Source organism: Vanessa cardui, chromosome 14 (genome assembly GCF_905220365.1).
Source record: "Vanessa cardui chromosome 14, ilVanCard2.1, whole genome shotgun sequence".
In the NCBI taxonomy this organism is placed as follows: Eukaryota; Metazoa; Arthropoda; class Insecta; order Lepidoptera; family Nymphalidae; genus Vanessa; species Vanessa cardui.
This window is the reverse complement of record NC_061136.1, coordinates 683210-709674: the sequence shown is the minus strand read 5'-3', so window position 1 is coordinate 709674 and position 26465 is coordinate 683210. Positions and strand designations below refer to the sequence as shown.

At 32.0% G+C, this 26465-nt stretch overlaps 3 protein-coding genes and 1 long non-coding RNA gene across 4 annotated transcripts in view; 1 reads left to right on the top strand and 3 right to left on the bottom strand.

The window, feature by feature from the left end:
• The window catches only part of LOC124535235 (neuropeptide SIFamide receptor-like), a 161229-nt gene that overhangs the window by 77138 nt on the left and 57626 nt on the right, over nucleotides 1–26465 (top strand). The gene's annotated exons all lie outside the window — the stretch shown is intronic.
• LOC124535240 (A-kinase anchor protein 14-like) lies at nucleotides 2803–4147 on the bottom strand. The gene is made up of 2 exons (XM_047111371.1): nucleotides 3989–4147; nucleotides 2803–3131 (listed from the first exon to the last, which is right to left on the bottom strand). Exons 1-2 carry the CDS (start codon nucleotides 3998–4000, stop codon nucleotides 2871–2873), a joined length of 273 nt encoding a protein of 90 aa, XP_046967327.1. The 5' UTR covers nucleotides 4001–4147; the 3' UTR covers nucleotides 2803–2870.
• On the bottom strand, nucleotides 11593–14207 carry LOC124535241. The gene is made up of 2 exons (XR_006966798.1): nucleotides 14071–14207; nucleotides 11593–11839 (listed from the first exon to the last, which is right to left on the bottom strand). It is a non-coding gene; the product is annotated as an uncharacterized LOC124535241 (long non-coding RNA).
• On the bottom strand, nucleotides 23967–25103 carry LOC124535238 (larval/pupal cuticle protein H1C-like). Its single transcript, XM_047111369.1, has 2 exons — nucleotides 25034–25103; nucleotides 23967–24498 (listed from the first exon to the last, which is right to left on the bottom strand). The coding sequence occupies exons 1-2, from the start codon at nucleotides 25043–25045 to the stop codon at nucleotides 24046–24048; spliced, it is 465 nt and encodes a 154-aa protein (XP_046967325.1). The 5' UTR covers nucleotides 25046–25103; the 3' UTR covers nucleotides 23967–24045.

Below are 26465 nucleotides of genomic sequence, written 5' to 3'. Positions count from 1 at the left end.
GTTGTAGGTGGGGCTTTGCAACCTCCACTTTCAACGTGACCGACATATGAGTTACGGATATTCAAGTACACTAAGTGACACGTGAGTCATGAACTTATAAACTTGAAAGCTAACTTGATAAGTCACGAGCATTTGAGATAAGAATATATTGGAGCAAAGGATGCACGTGAATCTATATATATTACCCACTGGTATAAAATCAATGATAATATATTTATAGCATTCATTTTTCTAAATTTCTATAACAATTAAATTCTATATACATATTACGAAAAGCGTGGAGTTAATACCTGTTGACTTCCAAACAGGATATATTAATTAAAATAACTTTGATTATTTTGTATTTAACTAACTTGACTTTGTATTTCTTAAATGTTGAAAAAGAGTAACTACTGCGTTTCTTACCGGTTCTTCTCGGTAGAATCTACTTTCCGAACCGGTGGTAGCTTCACTTCATTGTAAAATGACGATTCAAAAGTGCTTGTAAAAGCCTACTTGAATAAAGTTTATTTTGATTTTATTACATAATAAAATTGTAGTATCTGCTTGTAATATTAAATTAACCGCTTCCTAAATTCATTTTTTGTCTGGGTCTGTCTATCCAATTTTGACGACTTCTCTTGCAAAAAGGTGATGCAATTACGTTGCAACAAATATTTTTTTGTCAAATTCAAACTTGAACGAAGTCGAAGCACAGCTAGTTATTGATGTGATTGAGATCTTCAAAATTAAAGAGTACTAAGAAGAAATGAAATTGTGGCAAGATCTTCATGAAAGTATTTAATATAAAGTAATATACGTACCACCTACTTGAACCTCTCGACCATAGAGCATTAATCAAAATGAAAAATATATTATGCACTTAATTCAAATATCTCACAAAAACTTTTCATTTGCCATTTTACAAGATAAATAGTTAAAACTACCAAAAGTACTGCCATCTATAGTATACTACTACATATATAGTATACTTTGCAAGAACATTTAAATAACCCTTACATCGACAACAATGATATCGGAGGCTGTTACGACATAAGTAACATAGTTATAAATCGTATTATTTTGTTTTTTATTTCATTATCTTGTAAATCTTCATTACTCTTCTAATTTAATTGAATGAAAATTTGAATCAACTTGTTTCCGAGAACCAGAAAGAATCACGTCCAATTATAATTAGACATGTAATAATCTATTGTACTTTGTACTGTTATATTCTTGATTAAAGCCTGTGTGACAATTCCAGTAAATACCATTACTTTAACATACAAATTGTCGTAAAGTACTTAAATAATAAAGATCCTCCCAATATTTCTGGAAACATTGAAGGAAAATATAGAAGTATTTAAATTGTGTGTATTTTCTTAAATTGAATTGAAACGTCTTATATATTGATCTACATTTGCAAGAATTTATCGTCCGAGCTTATGTTAATTGATTTATTTATTTGTGCCAAGCGTGTTTACTTTGTCGAATTCAAGGTTTCTCGGATTGAATACGTTTGGGTATTGTGCTTACCCCCCATTATCCCTGAGATAGCTTTTATTACATCCTACCCCAACCTTGGACCGAGAAGGTCAGTAGTGTTTGCCTGATTTGGTTAGTATTGAAAGTCATTTATCTGGATCGGGTCAGCTGATTGAATAATTTCAGGTATAGTCGTGTATACCCAAATAATATATGAGGATACAGCTACAGTTGGTTCAGTATATTTAAATAAATATGTCTCAGTAATTATTATTTTTGAGGATAACTTTATTTAAACTAAGAAAAAATATTAATTTAGTTAAGATATTAAATTTTAGAGTTATTGCAAATAGCGTTTATCTATACGAGTAATATTATAAATATGAAAGTAACTATGTATGTCTGTCTGTCGCTCTTTCAACAATAATATATAAAATGATGCTGGTTGTACGACGTAGGCTTAGTGATATAAGTCCATCATTCGAGTACAGAACCTTTGAGAAACCTAGACCAAACGGAATGTAAGGATAATATTGTAGTATACTAATAATTTTCTCATATAAATCAAAGCGATGTCATTGACATCGCTCAGCTGTGCCCGGAATACGAAATGGGCCAGAATGCAAGCGAGATAAATCTTGTCTAATGTGACTTGTGATGTATTACCAGAAATATTTAATTCGTATTCCTTGTAAGATGTCGTGGCGTGTATTAATACGCTCAACAGTTCACTATTTCTATGATTTATGTGCTATGGATCATTCTTAAAAATTAGTATCGAGTTATAATTGTAAAAAAATACTTTACTTTTCCTCACTCTCATTATCAAACAATGATCTCAATATAATCAACAGCGTATTATTTTTACATAAGATGTAGAAGTAGGAGTAAAGATAATTTTGAACGAGTCGATTCAATGATGGTTCAGGATGAAAATAAGCAGCGCTCCATTTTAATACCAGACCGCGAAGTGCAAGAAAAGTAACATAAGGAAAAATCTTTCTATCTATCTCCTTTTCCTAAATTTCAAGTCTATCTATTTTTTACTGTGCATTGATAAAAAATAATTTAAAAACCCGCCCCAAGTTCGCACGGGTGCAATCCTGATACTAAATATATTACATATTTTTTCTTGTTTCTTTACTATATTATCCATGTATTATAAACAAAAAACCTTCCTCTCGAATCACTCTATGTATTAAAAAACCGCATCAAAATCCATTCCGTAATCTAAAAGATCTAAACATACATAGGGACAGACAGCGGTAAGCGACTAAGTTTTATACTATGTAATAATGATGATGATTTATTGTAATTAATTCAATTAAAATATATTCATTTAGAAAATAAATCTCATTTATTTATCAATCAACAAACATACGCCATGCACACATTCCACATATAATTTAATGATGATGGACAGCAATCAGGGGCGCGTGTTTCACGATGGGCACTATTGGTGCGTGTTTTATAACGGGCACGATGGGTGCAGCGTGCACGATGGGCGCAGCGTGCACGATGGGTGCGTGGTGCACGATCGGTGCATGGTGGACAACCGCGGAGTGGGAAACCGCTGCCACGGGGTGAGCGACAACTGGGTGAGCGATGGGCACAATTGGCGCGATCACGCCGGCGTATGCCACCGCAATGGCGGCGAGGAAGACTGTCTGTAGATAAAAATATTACTCATGTAAAATACTAGTCATAATATATATAGAAATATATGTATAATAAATATCCAGTTATAAAATACAAATTTACCCTGAAATAGAAGAGTATATAACTAAAATTGAAATTAGTGACACTTCTAAAATAAATTAACGGTTTGACTTGACAAAAGTTACTTGTCTAAATAAATTAAGGGTTTCAGTTGACAAAGTTACTCGTCTAGCTATATTCTCGGTGTAGTATTTAGTGAGAATGATAGTACTTTTGCGCAAAAAGTATATTGGATTTATGACACCTGTTCATAAAAGAAATTTCGTAACGATGTATGTCAAATATAATCTGATTTATAATGTTGTCTTAGATTTTCGCGATTATTACACATTGAAATAAAACTAGTTTTAACGGATTTTTGATCACGGGTAGACTGTATACTACCACGAACGCTGTAAAGTGATCGAAACGTCCGGATGATAAAAATAATTAATATACGTGATTTAAATTCGTTAAAACTAGTTTTATTTCAATAATCTGACTTAATTTGATCAAAGTAGGCAAAATATAATTTGAAGTATTTCATTAAATGTTATAATAATAAACTTCAAATCATCGAAGGCAATTAGCATACATACAATAATTTTTAAGATATAAAAGTAAGTTTATTGAAATATTTACATTGAATCTGGATTAAAATATCACTAATTAATTTCATAACTAACTTTAAACAGTCATAAAAAAATTATAAGCCGTGATGTTGAAAATATTACATTTAATATTGTATATATAAAATAAAATTATGATCTAATAAAATATAAAGTAAATAATAATAAAGATAATAAAGTATCGTCGTTCAACTTACCAGTTTAAGCATTTTGTATTGTTTATCAAAAGCAACTTTACCGCCGAAGTGAGTCGACTGTGTGTATAGATCGCTTAGGCTTTAGTCCTTTTATAGGTCCTAGGCTGTAGTCTCTAGGCTTAATACCTACTTGTAATAAATCCTTACACTGTTGTTAAGCAACTTGCAACTTGAGTGTGGGACTGAAAACACTTTATACAGACTGATCATATTAAAACGACGTACATATTTTATTACGTTTAATTAGTTAAATTAATTTAATAAAACATCATGTAACTTTTGGTTTATATTATTTAGTTTATTTATTTTAATATATATTTTGTTGAAGGTTGTCAGATGTTTATATGTATAAGGAAATATTTTATAGTATGTCAAATTAGTCAAAATTTAATTTTAATTTATATTTTTATTTTTTAATGAATAATTATTGTATAATTTAATATTTTAATTCAACGTTATCCAAACTCGTATAATGTTTACTTAGAAATATTAAAAAAATAACAATTTGGTCAATTTAATTTCACAGCAAAACAGAGACAAAATATAGTTTATTAAAAAAAAATCATAGTCAAAAGGCCTCATTTTTGGATGGATGATCCTCATAGATGAGCAGTGAGTATTGAAAAAACTCTACCCAATCGTAGTAATTCAGTTGACCCTTGCCTACAATGGCTCACTCAAGCACAGTATATAAAACACATTCGTATAGTGGAATAATTGATGAGTACGTGATACTAAGACGAGGGCAAGTACACCGCAAGCTCTACATAACGCAATCAGGCTGTGACTATTCAGCTGTGCAGGCGCGCAAAGCTGGGGCGGGTCGATAGTGTATACATGAATATCGTATTTTGTGCAAAGGTTCATTCGCCCGGTTAAATCTTCTTATCGTAAATACGTTTTAGTCTGACGATGTATCAGCACGTCAAATTGAAAAGAAAAAAAAATATTTGAACGTTATTGATGTTTTCTTTGAGAAAATTCTATATTTAAACTATAAAAAAAAACATTAATTAGAAGGAATGTTTATTGAAAACATATATAATTTATAGAGTATTTATTAACTAATGCTTAAAAAAAAATCGGTATTCTTTTTTGTATTCTATCCGTCGTGTTTCACAAAAAATTCAAAATCAAAGTGTATATAATCTTTATTCAAGCAGACCTTTACAAGCACTTTCGAATTGTCATTTAACAACTATTTTAAGTGAAGGTACCAGTTCAGAAAGTAGGTTCTACCGAGAAGAACAGACAAGCAATTCAGTAGTTACTCTTTTGTTTTCTTTTTCATCATTTAAAAATAAAACAATTGTTTTAATAATTAAGTGTGTAAGCACGCTGTATACGCAGAGACGATTTGAGTGAGATCGAATCTCATTGTTTTGAAACTTAACGGTTTTCCTATTTTTATAGTTATGTTCTATTTAATGGGATATTTATTCAAATCTTCTTTTATTTTTGATTTGTCAAATGACTGGCATTAAAAAAATTTAGAGCACGTTAAGCACGTTTCTCTGGAGTCAATATTGAATAATTGACGTTACAAACGAAAACTTTATTAACAAGAGCCCATAGAATTTATAATGAACACGCTGTATAAACTAAGTTAAAAGAATAAGTCAATTCTAAGATCAGATCGTCGTACAAATAAATTGTTACCGATAGACATTACCGTCGCCTTCTCCGAGGTTATGTCTAATCTAAGTCTCATTGTTAATGATAGTATAGCTAAAGTTACTTTCAATCCAATTTGTACCGAAATACAGGCTAACTGCCGCTTCTGTTGAACATTCGTGTATGATTATATGCTTGTTTATTTCTGTTTTTTTTTTATGAAAAACAATTTGGCTGTATTTTATTACTTGGGAATGAAACTTGTGGGGTCATATACCATAATTTTAGATTAGAATTTCGAAGGTCAAAGAGGTCCTGTGACTAGAATTGAAGACGAGGAACGTAAGCATCATTGAATCTTCTTGTGCTTCCTCTAAGGAATATGTCGTGAAGGAACTTATATGTCTTAGATCAAAGTTAATCTTTGATTTGGAGTAACCAACAACTCGCTCTGGTGCAGCGCAATGAAAGTATTTACTTTGAAAAACTATCTCCTCCATGGTCGAGTGGTGTGTACACCGGTTTTCATGGGTACGCCACTCCGAGGTCCCGGGTTCGATTCTAGGCCGAGTCAATGTAGATTACCATTAGTTTTCTATATTGCCTTGGGTCTGTATGGATGTTTGTGGTACCGCCGCTACTTCTGATTATCCATAACACAGCATTAACTACTTACATTGGGATCAGGGTAATGTATGTGATGTTGTCTCATATTTATTATTTATTATAATCTTCATATAGAAGACCAATTAGGTATTTAAATAATGCAGCTACAATACCAAGGGATTGATATAAGGTCCACTTTGCTGGATATATATGCGTTATAATCACGGAACAAATGCTATCACATTAACATAGTGCCATTTTGCAGATATAATCTCGAATGTACCATTTAAACATAAATATATTTAAAAAAAAAGATCTTACTAAAATTCCTAACAAGGTTACGTGCTATTAGAAGCAGTAATTATCTCATAGAAGTCTCAGAGCCTTCACCTTGCATAGTTCATCTAATTAAGATCAAGTCAGGAAGTCAGGAATTGACTATTACACATAGATGGTCATTGTGACCTTATTTCCTTTGTGTATTTTTACAACCAATGACATTGATATCTTTTTTATTAATTATGAGACGGAAAAATGGGTTAAGTCATCTTCAATGCTCATCTTTGACCATAGACAAAGACACTGTTTGAAATATAAGCCATCCGGTGAGTATGAGATGTTATGAGATGTTTCATTATAAGATAATGTAATCAAATAAACCTACTAGCTGAATGATACCTTTTGTTTTACCAATTATGAGAAAAATTGTAGAAAAAACAACCCAGTAAGTAAGTAAGTTTTATTTGTCGAACTCTCAAAATATCAATCGCCAATCATCAAGTTTTACTTGAACCTTATAATGTACAGTTAGAAAAACCGTCAAAGCAATTACAGTTTTTTGTTTATCATTGTCACTGTAAGAATTGTTAACCTTTCCTAACATCACCTATGCGCTATCAACCTTGATTGCTAAAGTGTGCATCCACTATCTCATTCGCTCTTTTAAATGATGACCTATCCAGAAGGGCCCTAATACCAATTAAATAACTAATCCGTGTAGAAAAATCTTAACTACATACACATCTCTTAAACTTTAACTTAATACAATATTTTATAATTTTGATGTTATCAAAATTCAATAATATTTAAAATGAACACTAAAACTTTATTCAGGCAGGCAGTATTCACGTTTGAATCGTCATTTAACAACTATGTTAAGTGTAGATTTATAGGCAATTAATTACCAAGAGAAATACATTGATTGAATATAGGAAAAATGGGGCTCAGCTGGACGATACATTCTCAGAACAAGATAATCCAACGAAATGTCAAAGAACATACATCACAACACTTGATCTAAGATGTGAATTTTCTTTTATTTAATTTATTAGACGTATTATTGCATTCCAGTCTTTTGCACTCTTTCTTTGTACAATCAACTAATATTTCTTCATTCAAATTTAATTATACAATAGTCTTAAAATAATATTCATCGGAAAATCTAAGAAAGATCAGTGTTAAGGCTGCTGGAACATAATTAAATTATGGCGGAGTTATAAAATTATCTCTGACTTATATATAATTATCGTAATTTTTAAAATGATTTAAAAATATATAGAAAACGATAAAACGTCTTAAGGTTAAAGATAAGAATTTAAGTGTCTTGTTATTTCTTGGTAATTATTTTATCTCAGATAATCGAATATCAATAGAACTAACAGTTTTATTGATATTCGCCATACAAGTTTCTATATGCATAACTAATAAGATCACATAATATTGGCGTTGAAACATATGAAAACAATAAGGCTCATAACATTATTTGCGTATTCATTAATGACTTACGTCCTTTTTCCCCTATTTAAAAAAATGTGTATATTTTCAACAAATCTCGACAATTTTCCGACAGTTTAATAGCTATTTTATGCCTCGTTTCATTGTGTTAAACGCAGTTGCTAGACAACTGTGTCACTTAGAGCCGCAAAAAAAGCTTGAATGGGTTACATATTGAACGATATAATGCAGACCTTGTCTTAATTCAATTCTTAATTGAGACAAAAAAATATATTGTAAGGTTGTGACTCCACTAATATTGTGTATGTGTAAGAAAATTGGGAGTAGTATCAAATCAAATCAAAATCAAATGAAATCAATTTTATTCAAGTAAACTTCACAATGAAGCGTTTTTGAATCGTCAACAATTAAATACTACCACCGTTTCGGAAAGCAGCTTCTAGCGAGAAGAAACGGCAAGAAACTTGCATAGTTGCTCTTTTGAAATAAACAGATTTACAATGCTGTTATTTACAGTAATTATGTAGTGTCCTATGATGGAACCCGAGCCTGACTCCAGGCGTTTCTTTCTAAAAAGTACTCTTTTAATGAATAATATGATTTATTTATTAATTTAGTATTAGTACTTTGTAAAGTCCATTGAGATATATATCATTCTCTGATCAGATATTCTTATATGTTTAGTATTTTCGTGGTTCGAAGATTGAGTGAGCCAGTGTAATTACAGTTACCAGGGACATTGAATTTGAGTTCTTACGGTTGAATGCATTGCAGGTTATTCGTCATGTGAGGAATCTATATTATTATTATAAATGTGACAGTAACTGTATGTCTATCTGTCTTTCGCTCTTTCACGACCAAACCGCTGAACCGAATTTGATAAAATTTGGTATTAAGCAAACTCATCTCATAGACAGGATATAGGTTACTTTTTTGCCTACTAAATGCCTACCAACACCCTAAAACACAAGCGAAGCCGCGGGCCTGGCGGACTATTAGTAGTAAATATATTTAAAGTGCCTATGGATAACAAAGCGTCCATATACATAATATCCAGTCATTGATACCATCTGAAACAAAATACCGAATATTATGTCCATTTATACTTGTATACTTGTTGTTAATTTAGTAGCAACAGTTTACCAAACCGCTATGCAGAAGTGGTAAATCTCATAATTTGATTTGAAAGGATTCCATTAGACAGCGTGTACTTGCCTAATTGTTTGGGGGCATTGAACTTTTGCGTCTAACGGTCTAAATGCGTTTCAGATGGTGACAGGGATCCTAGGGTATGATCACACTAAAACATTGTTCATGATATCTGGCCTAACGTCCTAAATATTTTGATATTATTATTTTATATTTTACTAGCATGGATAAGGATTAATGCTATATTGCTTAAAATCGCTTCGAAAATTAGCCATTATTTTTCGTAAATATAAAAGATAAAAAAATGGTTATTGTGGGTTATCTTTAAGAGATAGACATATACCATCGCGGACTTTTTTGTACATTTATGATTTAAGCGTACAAAGGGACATAGGGACAGAAAAAACGACTTTGTTTAATACTATGTAAAGATTTTAGCGGACGAATACATGGGCCACCTGGTAGTATGAGGTCATAATATCTTAGTTCCCAAGTTTCGCGGTGATATGAAAAATGTTCAACATTTCTTATAGAAACATATATATTGACAGTGGTGACTTTTTTAACATGTGGCATTTGATATATGATAAAAAAACATTGTGGATAAAACTTGGAGGAAATTAGAAAATTGAATCATACATACATACGTATTAAAACTAAATTAAAATCTCAAAGATGGTATGCTATAAACTATATTTTTGTTATTAAAGTCTTGTGTGTGTATATACATAGTAACTAAATTTTGTCGTATGTGAATGAAGCTTTATCGTATTCAAATGAATCCTTTCCCGAATGCAACTGTACTGGCAATCTCGGAATGGTGGTTAGTTACTAGTAGCTATATATGTATTTAATATGTTAATGTTATTATTTGTCTGTATAACATAGAAACATATTAAAATTTTTATATCCCAAAAGACGAGTTTTAACAACTTCATAAAAAAGCATTATAAACTAACTATAGACAAAGTAACTGATTAAAAAATAACATAATCGTCATAATTGTGAGAAAACATTCATTTTCATCATCACAAGATCAAAATCAAATCAAATCAAAATAAACTTTATTCGAGTAGACTCTTATAAGCACTTTTGAATCGTAATTTCATAATTAAGTGAAGCTAGCACCGGTTCGGAACGTAGATTCTACCGAGAAAAACCGGCAAGAGACTCAGTAGTTACTCTTTTTAACATTTAAAAAATACAAAGTCATCAACGTATACCTTGCCCCAAGAAAGATTTATTGACTTTGCGGAGACGGAAACTTGGCGTTATAAGCTTATCCTTGCTTCTAGTGCATATACAATGATTATCACTGATTTTATCAAAGTGATCAATGTAACTGTGAATATACATAATATTGTAAATATATTGCGATATTAATATTGCGATATATAATATTATTAAAGAATAACCAATTATCATCAATAATCATCATTAGCATCATTATGAATGGTTCAATGATTAGTTACAAAGCTATGAGTCAGCTGAATAAAAAGTATTTATCAAATATTCATCTAGCGCTATGGAAAAGTTTTATAAATATATAAATTAAATAAACAAGAAATTAGCTAACTTCTGCATTTTCCTTTGCTCAAAAGAAACTGCTTTCCAAACTGGTTTTGAAAATTTTCATTAAATAGTCGACATACAACTTATATTAATCATTTGAAACTACTTAAAATACCTATTGCATCTTAATACGATTGAAATATTTCCCTCGCATTGAACGGGAAACTAATTCGAAGTGTTCACGTTATTTTAATGTTGAAAAGTTTAATAACATTTTGAATCGGAATTAGTTACTTATTTGCTCTGAATGTTACTCGTACAGATGAATGAACGATACAGAATGAATGTGTAAATAGAATGTTTCCGCATTCATTCCAGTTCTGTGAACTAATTAAAGTTTTATCCTTTAACAATTATAACTAGGTAATTAATTACACAGGACTGCGCTTAGGGAAGGGACGGGACTTAAGTCACGGCTTTTCTTGGGCAAAGGGTTTGCTGTTTAATGTTATTAATAAAAAAAATTACACAGTTGAAAATAATTGTTATTTATTTTTAATATGGAAAAATTCAACAGATATTCATCTTAGCACTAACTTTACTTAGGTATGAAATAAAACGAAGCATCTACAACAGAATTAGACCTGTGCCTCAGCTGTCAGCGTTTCATGACACACGCTGTAATGACACTGATAAATGTATCAGAATAAATAAAATATTTTATCGGCACAACTAAAAGTCATTAAACTAAGAATTGAATTGAATTGAAAATATTTTATATATTATTTCTTTAAAAAATTCAGCGGGATTTAATTTCAACCATTATGACAATAGTGAATAAAATTTTCATTAATCCAAACTGCTTCATCAGTCTTCGTCACAATCTAGACACGCGGCAGCGTGTCAGCCAAGTTCAGGTAACAGAACTGGCGAGTAGCACCGTGTGTAATAATTATATTATATAAATAAAAATAAAGAAAGAACAGAAATTAATGAACACTTTTATTAACCGTGTATATGATAGTGGGATTTTAATTTATAATGTACCACGGGACTGTGGACGAGCGGTACGGTGTGTACTTGGTGGTACGTGTGCACTGGCACGCTGTGTACCACTGGTACGTGATGAACATAGGGATGATGGATCACAGGAGTGTGTACAAGTGGCGCTGAGTGTACCGAGAAGTGGACTCCTGGTGATGGTGCTGCAACTGCCAAGGAAATTGTGACGAGAATCTGTAAACAAAATAAGTATATTATATATCTTATCCAGCTTAAAAAACGTGTTTTATCATGAATGTTATTAAATTACTCAATGTGTCAATATTTACTTAAAGTAACCTACTAAGTATCTACTAAGAGTACTTCTGTAATTATTAATATATTCTATGTATTACCAAAGCTTATAGCAGCTGTATATATAATAGTTATGTTACACACGTGTAGCAATACTAAATACTATACTAGAAAACTTTCAATAAAAAAAATTCAATAATCTACAATATAGTGTACATAATAAAGTCAAATGGAATCGATTCATAAACGCATTGAATAAATAAATTTTCATTCTAATTGAAAGACAACAATAAAGTTTGTGATGAAAATTCGTAATATTTTTTTCGTATTCCTGGAATTGCTTATTAAATATAAAAATAAATATAAATTTAATTAAATCAAATAATAATCTAAACAAGTAAACTTCTACAATCACTATGGCGTTGTCATATAATTACGAGATTCCGTGAAATGAAAATTGGTTAATTAACACGATGTTTATATATAATAATTCGTTTTATATATAAATTTAAATGAGAACATTCTTTAAATTTACATAGAAATGATTTGTATTCAATAATTAAAATCTGCTTTTGCATTAGTTATTGTTTCTTTTGAGTATTCATAATTTTATATGTCTATTGTTTTCTTAAAGCTGGTAATAGTCTTAAAATGATTTGTCTCATGGTCTAAATATGTATATTTAATTTATTTTTTGACCGAATTTTCGCCCACGGTGGCTTAAAGTCTAGACATCAGATTTGGAAAATTATTGTAAGTGTGTGCGTAAATACGGATTCGCTTTCTATTCCCTGATTGCTATCTGATGGGATGGTTATTCTACACGACCGGGATATCAACGAAGGACAGACCGGCTTAAATTGCTTCGGAAAATAATATAACTTAACTTTTTTTATGGTATAGGTTGGCGGACGAGCATATAGGCCACCTGATGGTAAGTGGTCACCATCACCCATAGACAATGACGCTGTAAGAAATATTAACTATTCCTTACATCGTCAATGTGCCACCAACCTTGGGAACTAAGACGTTATGTCCCTTTTGCCTGTAGTTACACTGGCTCACTCACCCTTCAAACCGGAACACAATAATACTGAGTACTGTTATTTGGCGGTAGAATAACTGATGAGTGGGTGGTACCTACCCCGAAAAACCTTAGTGTTGCTATTGTAAAATACAGAATAAAATAATTTAATAAAAAATTTTGGACGGAAAAAATTATAATTAATTTGCCTTAGCTGGTATTCGAACTCAGGTTTCTTTATATGCATATGATATTAGTTCGCCTTGTTTATTTTAGTTACTTCCACAATACGACATACTATATCATACAACTCACACGCACAGACACAGCATAAGGTTACGAATGATACCGAGAAAGGATTAAGAATTATTTTGTACAGCAATTTTTACAATTTTACAACCATTCCGGAAAATTAAGAAAAATGTTAAGGTATATTTGCTTGTTTCGTTATTGTTAAAAATAATGATTTATTCGATAATAACAAACATTGTAATAACAACAATGAAACGATCGCCTTCAGGCCTTTTCAAACAGAAATACGAAATGTTACATTGAAAACACATTTGTCGAAAAAAAGGTATAGAAAGTATATAGAAAAGAAAAGTCCCTAGGAGTTTGTTTTGCCGGTTCGCCTCAGGTCCAAGGACTTTCCGAAATGATAGATTTTTTTTAATGATTAATTATTCATTGTAATACTTCGATATTCGAAAGACTGACTCTGATCTAGGTTTGTTTAAATTAACTTATCTACTTAAAGACTGCCAAAATATTTTACGTATAAATCATTTGTAAATTATGTAATATTAATTAATAAATTAAAGTAACAGCCTGTAAATTTCCCACTGCTGGCATAAGGCCTTCTCTTCCATTAAGGAGAGGGTTTGGAATATATTCCACCACGCTGTTTCAATGCGGGTTGGTGGAATGCACATTTGGCAGAATTTCGATGAAATTAAACACATGCAGGTTTCCTCACGATATTTTTCTTCACCGCCGAGCACGAGATGAATTATAAACACAAATTACTGTTACTGTTACAATAACTGTCACTTTATTTTTTTCACTTTTAATTAATAACATATTTTCATATTAATTTATTGTGTTTAATTATTAGTACTGTGAATAAAAAGTGAAATCTTAGACTTACGATGAAGAGATGTCGCGACATCTTGAAGGGTCAGCGTCGTTTAAGCATGCTAGGTGCAAACGAGTTATATATACTGCCCTTATTTTTTTTAAACATAGACTTGCGAAAACGAGGTTCATTTTATGGTAACCACAGACTTACAAATGTAAAGAAATGAATAATGCAATAATTATCTACTATTACTCTTTTTTTTTATGTGTCCTCATATTACTTTGTATTGTTATAATTTCTGTCCGTTTAAATGTGTATATTGCGTTTCCTCAACTTTGATGATGCCGTAATAGTTTTGTCTTTGTGTGCAATAATTATAATATCATATAATATAAATAACTACAATAATTACCTGATATTTATCATTAATTGAAGCTTATCCTGATATTTATCATTAATTGAAGAATTTATCATTAATTCCTAAGCCTATCTGTAGATTTCCATCATGTAAAGATCATATGTTAAATAACGAATAATGATGTGATTTATAACGATTTTTTTAAAAATGGAAACTGGTATTAATAAAAGTAAATTTTGCAACGAATTCTTATTAAAAAATATATATATAATTTAATGGATTTATTATAAATATAAAAATACAAAAGAACAGGTAGTATTGTCGCTGAGCAGCAATTTATTCCAGACATTTATGTTTAAAAATTAAAATTTACCATCCTCTACCCTGGTTATGTATTTTTTGATATTATTATAGATACATAACAACATACATGTATAGGATGGTCATATAAACATAATGTATAAAATATCATATTTATATAGTATTTAATATAATACATATCAAATATTCTTGGAATCTTTACGACCTATTTTTATATTATAATTTAAATGTACATGGTATTGTTATAATATATATGTTTCGCCGTCATCATCATAATCAACCTGTATTAGTTCACTGTTGAGCATAGATATCCCCAAGGAGCGCCACTGAGCCTGGTCTTCGGCCCTTCTTATCCACTTCTTATCACCCACCACTGCCACTTCAGCTGACTTAGTCTCTAATATAATTATGTTTATAACATATGAACATCTCTCTCGGTTTACATGGTCTCTCTTGCCCAAGGAGTTCAGGCAGGCTTTTCCGCCACGATTCTCTTAATGACATAACAAAAGGACTCTTGCCACCATCGACGTTCCTGCTCTTATTGAGCCTCGTGGAATTAGTTGTGATGATGCTAAGAGACTGGTGCCTCTCCTGATGACAGGAGGGCTGGTTCGTCTTTTGCCCAGGGAAATTTTGCTACCATTCTTGCAACTATTCCACGCGGTCAAGATTTATACAGTAACTAGTTTTAGTTCATATTTGTTTAAGCTTTTTACGTTATTAATTCTTTTGTTATTAAAAAAAAATGTAGTAAAAAAATCATCTACTAAATAAACACAATACAAGGACAATAATATTGAGTTCGGCTCGCTATGACGTCATTTACTATTACAAATAAATGCGGATATCAAAACAATTGGCAATTATTGTTTGTGTAAAAGGATAAATAGTAAATTACACAATTTTTAATTATTTGCTCATTACCATATAATATTAGGTTCCATAACCGATGAATGATTAATCGATCTTGTATAATGTTTTGGATTTCAAATTGAAATAATAACTATGATATGATTATAAATAAATATATTAAATAAATAAATATGAGACAATATCATTACTCTGATCCCAATGTAAGTAGCTAAAGCACTTGTGTTATGGAAAATCAGAAGTAACGACGGTACCACAAACACCCAGACCCAAGACAACATAGAAAATTAATGATAATTTACTATAATAATTTTATTCACTTACCACCAATTGAACCATAATATATTGCCTATCTATTTAACCAAATTAAAAAAAGGAATTGACGTTTTCTAACATTATTTTATTTTTTTAATTGATTTTAAAAATTCTTAATTCAAATAAATTACTTCATATAAAAATGATTAATTAAAAAAAGTGATCTTAAGCTTCGTATTTAATCATAATCAAAATTTGGCGACCTCTGTGGTCGAATGGTGTGTACACCGGTTTTCATGGGCACCCCACTCTGAGGTCCCGGGTTCGATTCCCGGCAGAGTAGATGAATATTACCATTAGTTTTCTATGTTGTCTTGGGTCTGAGTGTTTGTGTTACCGTCATTGGTAAGTGCTTCAGCTACTTATATTGGGATGAGAGTAATGTATGTGATGTTGTCTCATATTTATTTATATTTATTCATATATTTTCTGTATGCTGTTCTAAGAGAATCAGATTTTCATAATTAAAAATAATTACTTTCTCAATTGGTATAGATTTCGTTTTAGTATCTCCATTCGATTATAACTGAGCATCGAAATTACTTTAAATATAAAGATATTTCCCAAAAAAAAAAGACTATTAAAGTACATAATAGTTACTACAACTTTCATCCCTAAGGAGCTGAGATGGCCCAGTGGTTAGAACGCGTGCATCTTAACCGATGCTTTCGGGTTCAAACCCAGGGAAGCACCACTATATATATGTGTTTAATGTGTGTTTCCAATTCATCTCGTGCTCGGCGGTGATGGAAAGCATCATGAGGAAATCAGCACGTGTCGAATTTCATCGAAATTCTACCACATGTGCATTTCATCAACCCGCATTGGAACAGCGTTGTGGAATATGTTCCAAACCCTCTCCTTGATGGTAGAGGCGGCTTTAGCCCAGCAGTGGGAAATATACAGGCTGTTACTTTACTTTACTCATCCCTGATCATTTCCTAAAATACTGTTGTTAAATGTTAAACGTCAAATTGAAGTATTTTTACATTTAATTAATCAACAGCAAGAGATAATATCAATGATCCAAGACAAGATAGAGTTATGGTGTCACACGCTAAAGTCAATGTCAGATAAGGTTAGCGGCAATGCGGTCACGAATCGCGTTTATTTAATTGACATTTCATTTTATAACTGGCTATATTGATTAAACTAATGCATAGATGTGTCACCGTCATAAAGTACATTTATTTATTGTAATATCGATTTCGTGAGTGCACTTTGAAATACATACCGTATTTAAAAAAAAAATGTATTTTAAACAATTTACATAATAATTTTAACCAATAAAATACATTAAATTATTGAATGGGTTTTGAATGCTTGCGAAGGTAAAAGGGTCAGCTATTACACGGGTGTAATACCCTAGTTTGGGGACAGGACTCCAGATAACGCAATACTAAGTTTAACCAATAAATATTTACGATTGTAATTCTATGAGATATGAAATTGAATAACACTAAAAATAAGATTGTTCTAATTGTTGAATGCTACAAAGCGTTATAGGTGGAGGGTTTAATCTGTAAGTCTATATTAGTATCATCTTAATTTGTTTACTTGGTGGTAGGGCTTTGTGCAAGCCCGTCTGGGTAGATACCACCCACTCATCAGTTATTTTACCGCCAAATAACAGTACTCAGCATTGTTGTGTTCCGGTTTGAAGGGTGAGTGAGTCAGTGTATCTACAGGCACAAGGGACATAACATCTTAGTTCCCAAGGTTGGTGGCACATTGACGATGTAAGGAATAGTTAACATTTCTTACAGCGTCATTGTCTATGGGTGATGGTGACCACTTACCATCAAGTGGCCCATATGCTCGTCCGCCAACTTATACTATAAAAAAGGTGTAATACAGGGACAATATAGTAAAGAAACACAAATATAATTTTAGAAGTTTGTAATGTGATATCGTAAATAAATAAATGTGTAATATATTTAGTATCAGTCTTCCAACCGTACAAAGCCGGGGCGGGTCGTTAGTTAATTACGAATCATTTAATAGTTTCTTTGACTAATCTTTATTCGCCATTTACTCTATACTGTTACAAGGTGCTTACACGTATCTATATATGATCAAAACTATTTATATCTGTAATAGTGTCAAAGACAAGGTCCAATTCGTTTCATTTATGGTAATCGATAATGGTACATGGTTAAATAACGCCTGATACTTTGTGTTTACAATTTTAACTATCAAAATATTTGCTTTTATTTTGTTTCAGGCGCTAACCATATGCGTAAGCATGGTATCAAAATACATATTCATATTATTTTATGTCCAATTGAATTGACTATAAAATGTTTGTTTTAATTTAAATTGCAAAATTAAATGGAAAACTCATATATATAGGCTTACTACCTAATTAAACATGTAGTTATAAGAATAACTGGATGACAAAAGTTGGTGGTACAAGGTTGGTGGCATATTGACGATGTAAGGAATAGTTAACATTTCTTACTGCGTCATTGTCTATGGGTGATGGTGACCACTTACCATCAGGTGGCCCATGTGCTCGTCCGCCAACCTATACCATAAAAAATGTTGTAGTATTCTCCTAATTTAATAGGTATAAATAAAAAAAAAATAATATTTGTGATTATTTAGAGAAATTAAAAACTATCATATTTAACCGACACACAAGAGATGATGTTAGATATATATTAAGTTAAAATTTAGAAGTGCTTGTGATTATTGCTGAATTTGATGAAGTATACTAATTAATAATTATGAGACTCAGAAATAAAACTAGTTTTAACGGATTTAAATCGCGTAAATTAATTATTTTTATCATCCCGACGTTTCGTGCACTTTACAGCGTTCGTGGTCACGGGTAGTCCTAGTCAGTCTACCCGTTTAGTTACCCGGTAGTTTTATTTCAATGTGTAATAATCGCGAAAATCTAAGACAACATTATATGAGACTTAGATATATCGAATCTAAGAGAGACACAATGCTGTAGCATATATTATAGCGTGAAATTTGGGATACTTAATATATAGGTCAGGAATATTTTACAATCCCAAGGGAATCTCTAATCAGGCTCGGTTAGTTTCCCCAATAACCTAAATTCTAGAGGATTAGAATTCTAGGTCAAATGAAATCTCGACTAAGAGAGAATGAGATAAAGATAGGAACACACTTAAAAATATTTATCAATTATTTATTGACTTAAAAACAGTAATACACGGTTTACTTATATTAAGTATTATTATACAAAATGTTTGAAATATTGTAGTGGTTAGACAAAGTTTACTGGAATACCAGTACGAGTGTAAGTAATGAAACATTATAGTTGATATTTATTAATATATAGAGTAAAATAAATCAGAGAATTGTCTTTCACTGTTAAAGTAAAATAAACTACATTAATAATTTACAGGCCTCGTACTTTTAACGGGTGAATTAAAAGGTGGCAAGGAGGAGGGCATGACAGTACACGGCCCTTCGCCGTCGCGGTACACGAATCGGTCGTTTTGTTAAAAAGGCGAACAACTTGGTTAAAATTAACGAGTAAAAAGAATAATTATATGTAAAAATACAGAGTAATGAAAATATAGTTAGCTTCTATATGATATTCCAATATAAAAATACGAAATGTAGAACAATGAAAACAGTTGTAATTAGATAGCAATAAGAGTTATATTACATTGTTAATTATGTATTTGCTAAAATCTAAGTATATGTGTGTGTGTGTGTGTGTGTATTGTGCATGTACATTGATTCAATCACAGTAACAAATTTATGGTCGTCAGTACAAGACGTCGTGTGTTAACTTTAATTACCCCAACACATACAAGATTTAAGAAAACAATTGCTGTCATTGATGTTTGGGTCATTGAACTCTATACTGTTTATTAATCTGAGCACGTCCAATACGCAAAACATCTTAAGCGACATTGTTACTTTTTAAGCAGCAAAGGAGTATGTAGTAGATAAGGAGGGTGATAAAAGCCGACGTGAGATACTGCCAAGGGGGTGTGCACGAGTGGCGCTTGGTGGAGGATCGGTGTATGGCGTATGATCGGTGGGTGGATCTTGAGGAGCGGCGTATGATGGAACCACAGGCCATAGTGTGCGTAGTGCACGGGAGCTGCATTCGCTGCCGACAAGAGTGCCAAAATAGCTACCTGTAAATAGAAAATTAGTAAAGTTTTATACATCTCTGGAACGGCTGAAACGATTTTGACGGGACTTTCACTGGCAGATAACTGGTATAATAGGGAGTAACTTAGGCTACAATATCTTTTTAATTCACGCGGGTACAGTTAGTATAATTAATATAATAGCAAAGTTAAGTGGTCTGCACTTCTTCTTTTGATCTCTGTACATAGTATTCATCTTCTTTCATTATATGGTCAATGGTCATGTTTAATTATCTTGTGCTGATGCAATGTGCTGGGCAATTGGGCTGATGGTAAGCGGTCACCAGTGGCTGTAGACTTGGGCGTTGTAAGAAATATTAAACATTAGTTACAACGCCGGTGTTATGTTCCTTGTACCATCAAACCGGACCAAAACAATACTAAGAATAACTGCTTGCTAGTATAAAAAGGTCTTGTGGGTGGGATGTACCCACGCTTGTTTACATAGAGCCCTGTAGATAGTTATCTACAAAGAAAATATTATTTTTGTATATAGATACATGTTTTATTATAACTAAAAACAAACTTCGTGAGGAAACCAGCATGTGACAAATTTTATAGAGATATTGCCACATGTGTATACCACCAACCCGCAACAGCGTGTTGGAATAAGTTCCAAAACCTTTTCCTCAAAGGGAGAGGAGACCTTAGCCCAGCAGTGGTAAATTATCTGGCTGTTGTTGTTGTATAAATAAATATATAATCTATATAAATTTATTTACTTACCAAGCGATACATTTTTGATCTCGTAAAAATGATAAAATCGAATGATAAAATCAACGGTTTTCCCTCCAATTTATATTCGCGCTGGAACATTCGTAAATTTCATCTCTACACCCCAAATGGTAAGGTATGGCTTTTGAATTAACGTGGACTGTGTCACGCCAAACATTTCGTTTCGAATTTGAGGGCCATTACAAACTAGCGACTAGACAATATCATAATATAAATGTGTATTTGTCGTACAAAATAATTGATATGTTTTATTTAAGCTGTCTTTAAGTTATTTAAGTACATTTCCTTTGATTAATGACTTTTTATTGCAAATTTATTCGATTTAACTAGATTACGTCACGTCAACTACCCCTATTGCATATAAAAATATAAGTAAGATATGGTAATATATCACTCAAAACTAACTTATTATTAACGGATATATTCACATATTATATTTTTGTACCTTAAACGACACATGAAAATTAAAACAATTAAATATGATATGAAGTGATAATATATTATTCCATGATATTATAGGGTATTTTTATAATTTTAAAACGTCGAAGTAAACAGACAGTTTACTCGGTTTTAAGTGGAGATCTCAATCACTTAACGGTAGAACGTAAGAGTTAAAAAAAATCAAGTCAACATCAATAAGCTTACGTCACGGATACTTACATTTAAAAAACAATATCCTTAAAAATTATCGTTCAAACTTTTTTAAATAAAATAACCTTATGAATCTTTTTATTGAATTCAATAAAAAGTTTCCAATTGCGACTTCATTCCGAAACTTTTTAATACAGTTTTTGTGCAAGCCCGCCTTGGAAGGTACCACAAATTCATCAGATATTCTACCGCTAAACAACAGTACGCAGTATTGTTGTGTTCTGGTTTGAAGGGTGAGCCAGAGTAATTACAGGCACAAGGGACATGTCATCTTAGTTCCCAAGGTTGGTGGTGCATTGACGATGTAAGGAATAGTTAACATTTCTTACAGCGTCATTGTCTATGGGTGATGGTGACCACTTACCAACAGGTGGCCCATATGCTCGTCCACCAACCTATTCCGTAAAAAATACAGTCGTACCGTGTGACACGAGCCTTTATTTTTCCGTGTATCACACCGCAATCCAATAAAGGTATGATGTATACTTTTCTTAATTAAAATGCGACGGAAAATTTTATACAAATGGCGTTTTCACCTAGATTCATTCGACGTGATATTTTATGTGTAAACGTAATCATGATTCATGTACACACGTGCATGGAAATGTTGATAAAATTGCACGTAAATGAAAGCAGCTTGGAAATGTCCGATGGGTGAATCTCCTTTTAATGTTCAATGAAATTTCCATGTACTTACCCAACCTACTCGGAGTAGGTTAGGTTAGTACAATAGCATAAGTATAGTACGACACAACTTAGATGTAGCTTTGGCGAAATTCGTAAAACTAATCACATCCGAATTAAGTACGCCATACCAAATTATCAATATTTTTTTCTTATGTGAATATGATCTTTACACAAAAGTAATAACTTGTAATATCATATGACCTAAAAGATATTCGTCAATATGACACGTCGATTTATATGCACTTGCTTTCTCGGGTTGTACTGACGCGAGAATCTATAGCGACGGATAGCGTCGAATGGCGCGATAGGCAGCTATTTCTATTGGTTGTATAAATTGTATTGTATGATACAAAGCCTGACAGTTTTACGTGTACGTTTGTCTAATATATGTGCGTAAATACTAGTCTATACTCAAACGATCAATCAATCAAATGTTAGCTTTTACAAGCACTTTTGAATCGTCATTTAACAACTGTATTAAGTGAAGCTACCACTGGTTCGGAATGTAGATTCTAATGAATATAACCGGCAAGAAATACAGTCGTTACTATTTTTAAATGTTGACATTTAAAATACAGTCATAGCTTGGTAAATATAATCATATATGTATGTAATCCTGCCTGGTAGTTAACAAGTACTATTTATTTACTTATATACTTATTACGATAAAAATGTTACTATTTTTATTATTTCAATGCAACCAATTCTTAATTAGGTATATAGTCGCCTTCTCACTGAATCCAAACTAGCTTTCGCTGTGTTTTGGAAGTCAGTTCCTTCTCAGATATTAGGTTACAAATTTGTTTCTTATAATAAAAGTAAATGAAAAAGATAAAAAAAAGTAAAAACAAAAATAAAAACAAAAAAGAAATTATTTACCAATCTAAGTAACGAATTAAAATAGTAGTTACTATTATGTGGGCACGCGTGTGTGCGTGTGTCTGTGTATTTATGTATAATGTTGCGTGCTATGAGTGTGTATTTAGTAATATGTGTGTATATGCAACAATTATTTATGATTCATTCCAGCTCTCTAAGTTACAATAGTCTTAAGTCAACGACTGCTCAGTTTCCTTAATATCAAAGCATAAATTGACCAACATAGTATCATACATATTGGTAGGTACAGTTTATATAACCATTTATTTATAAGTAGAAGTGTAATCAATTAATTATGTCCTTTGAGGGAGAAGTTAACACACTTTTGCTTGACGTGTTGGATTTTTATCAATCTCTTAATATTCGTTACTTAACTATGCTATCTTATAGAAGCAACTTCGTTGACCCAAGTTTTGCTTAAATGAAAAATGTGTAATCTTTACTAATAATAAAAAAACTGACGTTTGTATGTTACTTCTTCAAACAAAATCTATTGTATGGATTTTTATTAAACTTTACAGTAGTATATCTTATACGTTAATATAACACATAGGCTTTAATTTATAAAGATACTATGTGAATATACTTGGAAACCAACACTTGGAAAAATATAAACAAATAATCATTCTTTTGATTGGAGTGATCCTTAATTTATATTTACTTTGAATTAAAATATTTCCCAATTAACATTTAATAAATGAAATAATTGTATGAATATTTGTAGATCGATGTAAATTGCTATTTTTATAATTGTATTTAGCTTTGAGAAATCGTTGCGCCAAGCCCTATACGGAGAAAATTCATGTTCGATTCCTTAGAAGTGTAATTAACGTATTCATTAATTAATTACACTTGCTTTAACATTAGAAGGTATATTTGTTGATTTATTTTGTCTATCAATATTTTTATTGATAATATTTTCTGAGGTATTTATTTATTTATTTAATGAGGAATATTGTTTTGGTTGATAACAACAATTTGACTGATGATAGAATATGTTAGCATAGTGAAGAATGAAAGAAAATATTTCGGAGGTAATCAGTTTATTCTAAGGCATCGTTTATAATAGATATATCACATTTAATGGACAGCCACGACTGGGATAGCCTTGATGGCGGAGTGATGGACGACTGAGCTGCTGTGAGCAACCGCGGAAGGAGCGGTCTTGACAACAACAGGGGCGACAGCGTGGACGACTGGAGCAGCGTGGACAATAGGGGCAGCGTGGACCACTGGGGCATGGACCACGGGGGTAGCGTGAACAACAGCGGTCTTCACAACGGGGACAGCAGCGACCACTGGGGTGTGGACAGCGTGGACAGCGTGCACGACGGGGGAGCCATGGTTGACCAATTGGCTGCTCTTAGTGATTGTAGTCTTGGAACCGATGACTGGTACAGCGGCGTGGACTACTGGGGCAGCGTGGACCACGGGGGCAGTGTGGACAGCAGCGACTACTGGGGTAGCGTGAGACAGCAAAAGTCCAGGAGCGGGAGCGGCAGCAGCGCAGGCGAGGAAAGCAACGAAAACTACCTGTAAAGTAAATGAAGTTATAGTCAATCTGAATTTTCTTCCTTATAGCTTTGTGCACTTAATCTGTTTCCTAGGAGATACACCTAGAAATATGACAATAGTTTAAAAACTGCAAAATACCGTTTCACTTTCTTTGACAATTCGAAATAATTTTTCATTTGGCTGTAATTTGTTCGAATATATTATATTTAAGTTTAATTATAAGTGTTTTATAATTTTAAGACATATTTATCTACCTTGAACCAATTTTTTTGATTTGGGTTAAGATAGTATCTGTGTTATTGCGACATTGAAGCATTAACGTTTTAAATATATTAATAAAATATTTACGCGATTAACAACTTGTTAAAGATAATTTCCGAAAGGAGAAAGTAAAACAAAAAACAGTCAAACACATTTCGATAAAAGTTCCAAATTTGCCCAAATCTTTGGCCAAAACACAAAATGTTATATTGATGAAAAGTTGAAAACAATTCCGATTAAAGCTCCAATATCCCAAATTTGATCCAACCCCTTTAGTCAAAATAAAACTTACGAATCTCTGCATTTTGGTGATTTGGGGTTTTGTTGTTGGTAGATTGGTGTTTTCAAGTCAAGCTTGCCGAATTATCTAACAATCGTACCGCCGGACGCCGTATTTATACCGCCGAAATTCTACAATGCTCGCGGGCCGCGTACTTGAAATTAAATTGCCTGAGGTGATACGGTACGAGCTTTAATGGATAAGGCATTTAGTGAGATTGTTGCTACGGCTTTAATAAGTGGTATAACAATTTATATTTTAATAAAATTATAAAAAGTATATACTTTATTAATGTATTTTTATAAAATTAAATTTTATTTTGTACAATTTCCTTGAAATCAGTGACCCTTATCGACATAAGGAAGTTTTGAATTCAGCATCTGAGAAATTACAATATAAGTATATTGGACAACATCACATATATTACTCTGTTCCCAATGTAAGTAGCTAAAGCACTTGTGTTATGGAAAATCAAAAGTAACGACGGTACCACAAATACCCAGACCCAAGACAACATAGAAAACTTATGATTTTTTCTACATCGGGAATCGAACCTGGGACCTCGGAGTAAAGACCCGTGAAAATCAATGTACTTGACCACGGAGGTCGTCAAATTAATATATAAATAAGATATATTCCGCTTTTATATTTGATAAGCTTTACTTGTCTGACCCTTTTAGTATATGATGTAGATATAGTTTATTAACGTATGAATTAATAACATTAAATGCTTAAATATATACAAAAATAAACTAAAACTAGTTACTATATAAATCTTGACCGCGTGGAATGGTGGCAAGAATGCTAGCAGCATTTCCCCGTTGAATCGCAATTCCGATCCTCTGGGCAAAAAACGTACCAGCCCTCCTGTCACCTGTGGTGGCAATGAGGCGAGGTGTTATACTTTTAATGAAGCTAAATAAATAAATAAATGAAAATAACAGCTAAATCAAACAAAATCTTCAGCTCTTTAAGCAAAAAAAATCTAGCGACACGCCCCGGCTTCACACGGGTGCAATACTGATACTAAATATGCTACAAAATTTGTTTATTTACGACATCACATTTTAGACTAAAATTATCAGTGTTTCTTTACAATATTGTCAATATATTATGTACAAAAACCTTCTTATCAATCTATTAAAAAACCGCATCAAAATCCGTTGCATAGTTTTAAAGATTTAAGCATAAATAGGGATCCAGGGACAGAGAAAGTGACTTTGTTTTATACTATGTAGAGATTTTTTGCCGCATCCACGCCGACTTTCTTATTTATACATTCGTAGCCTTAAAGTGTTACACGCCGGGAGTTATGCATATATCAATGTAAACAGAACATGATTTTCGTTCAAGTAGGCTGATGCCAAGTTCACTCGAGTCAAGTTGAAGTTGCGTAACTTTGCTTTAAGCGAGTCCAAATGTTTACGATTTGTAATATTACTAT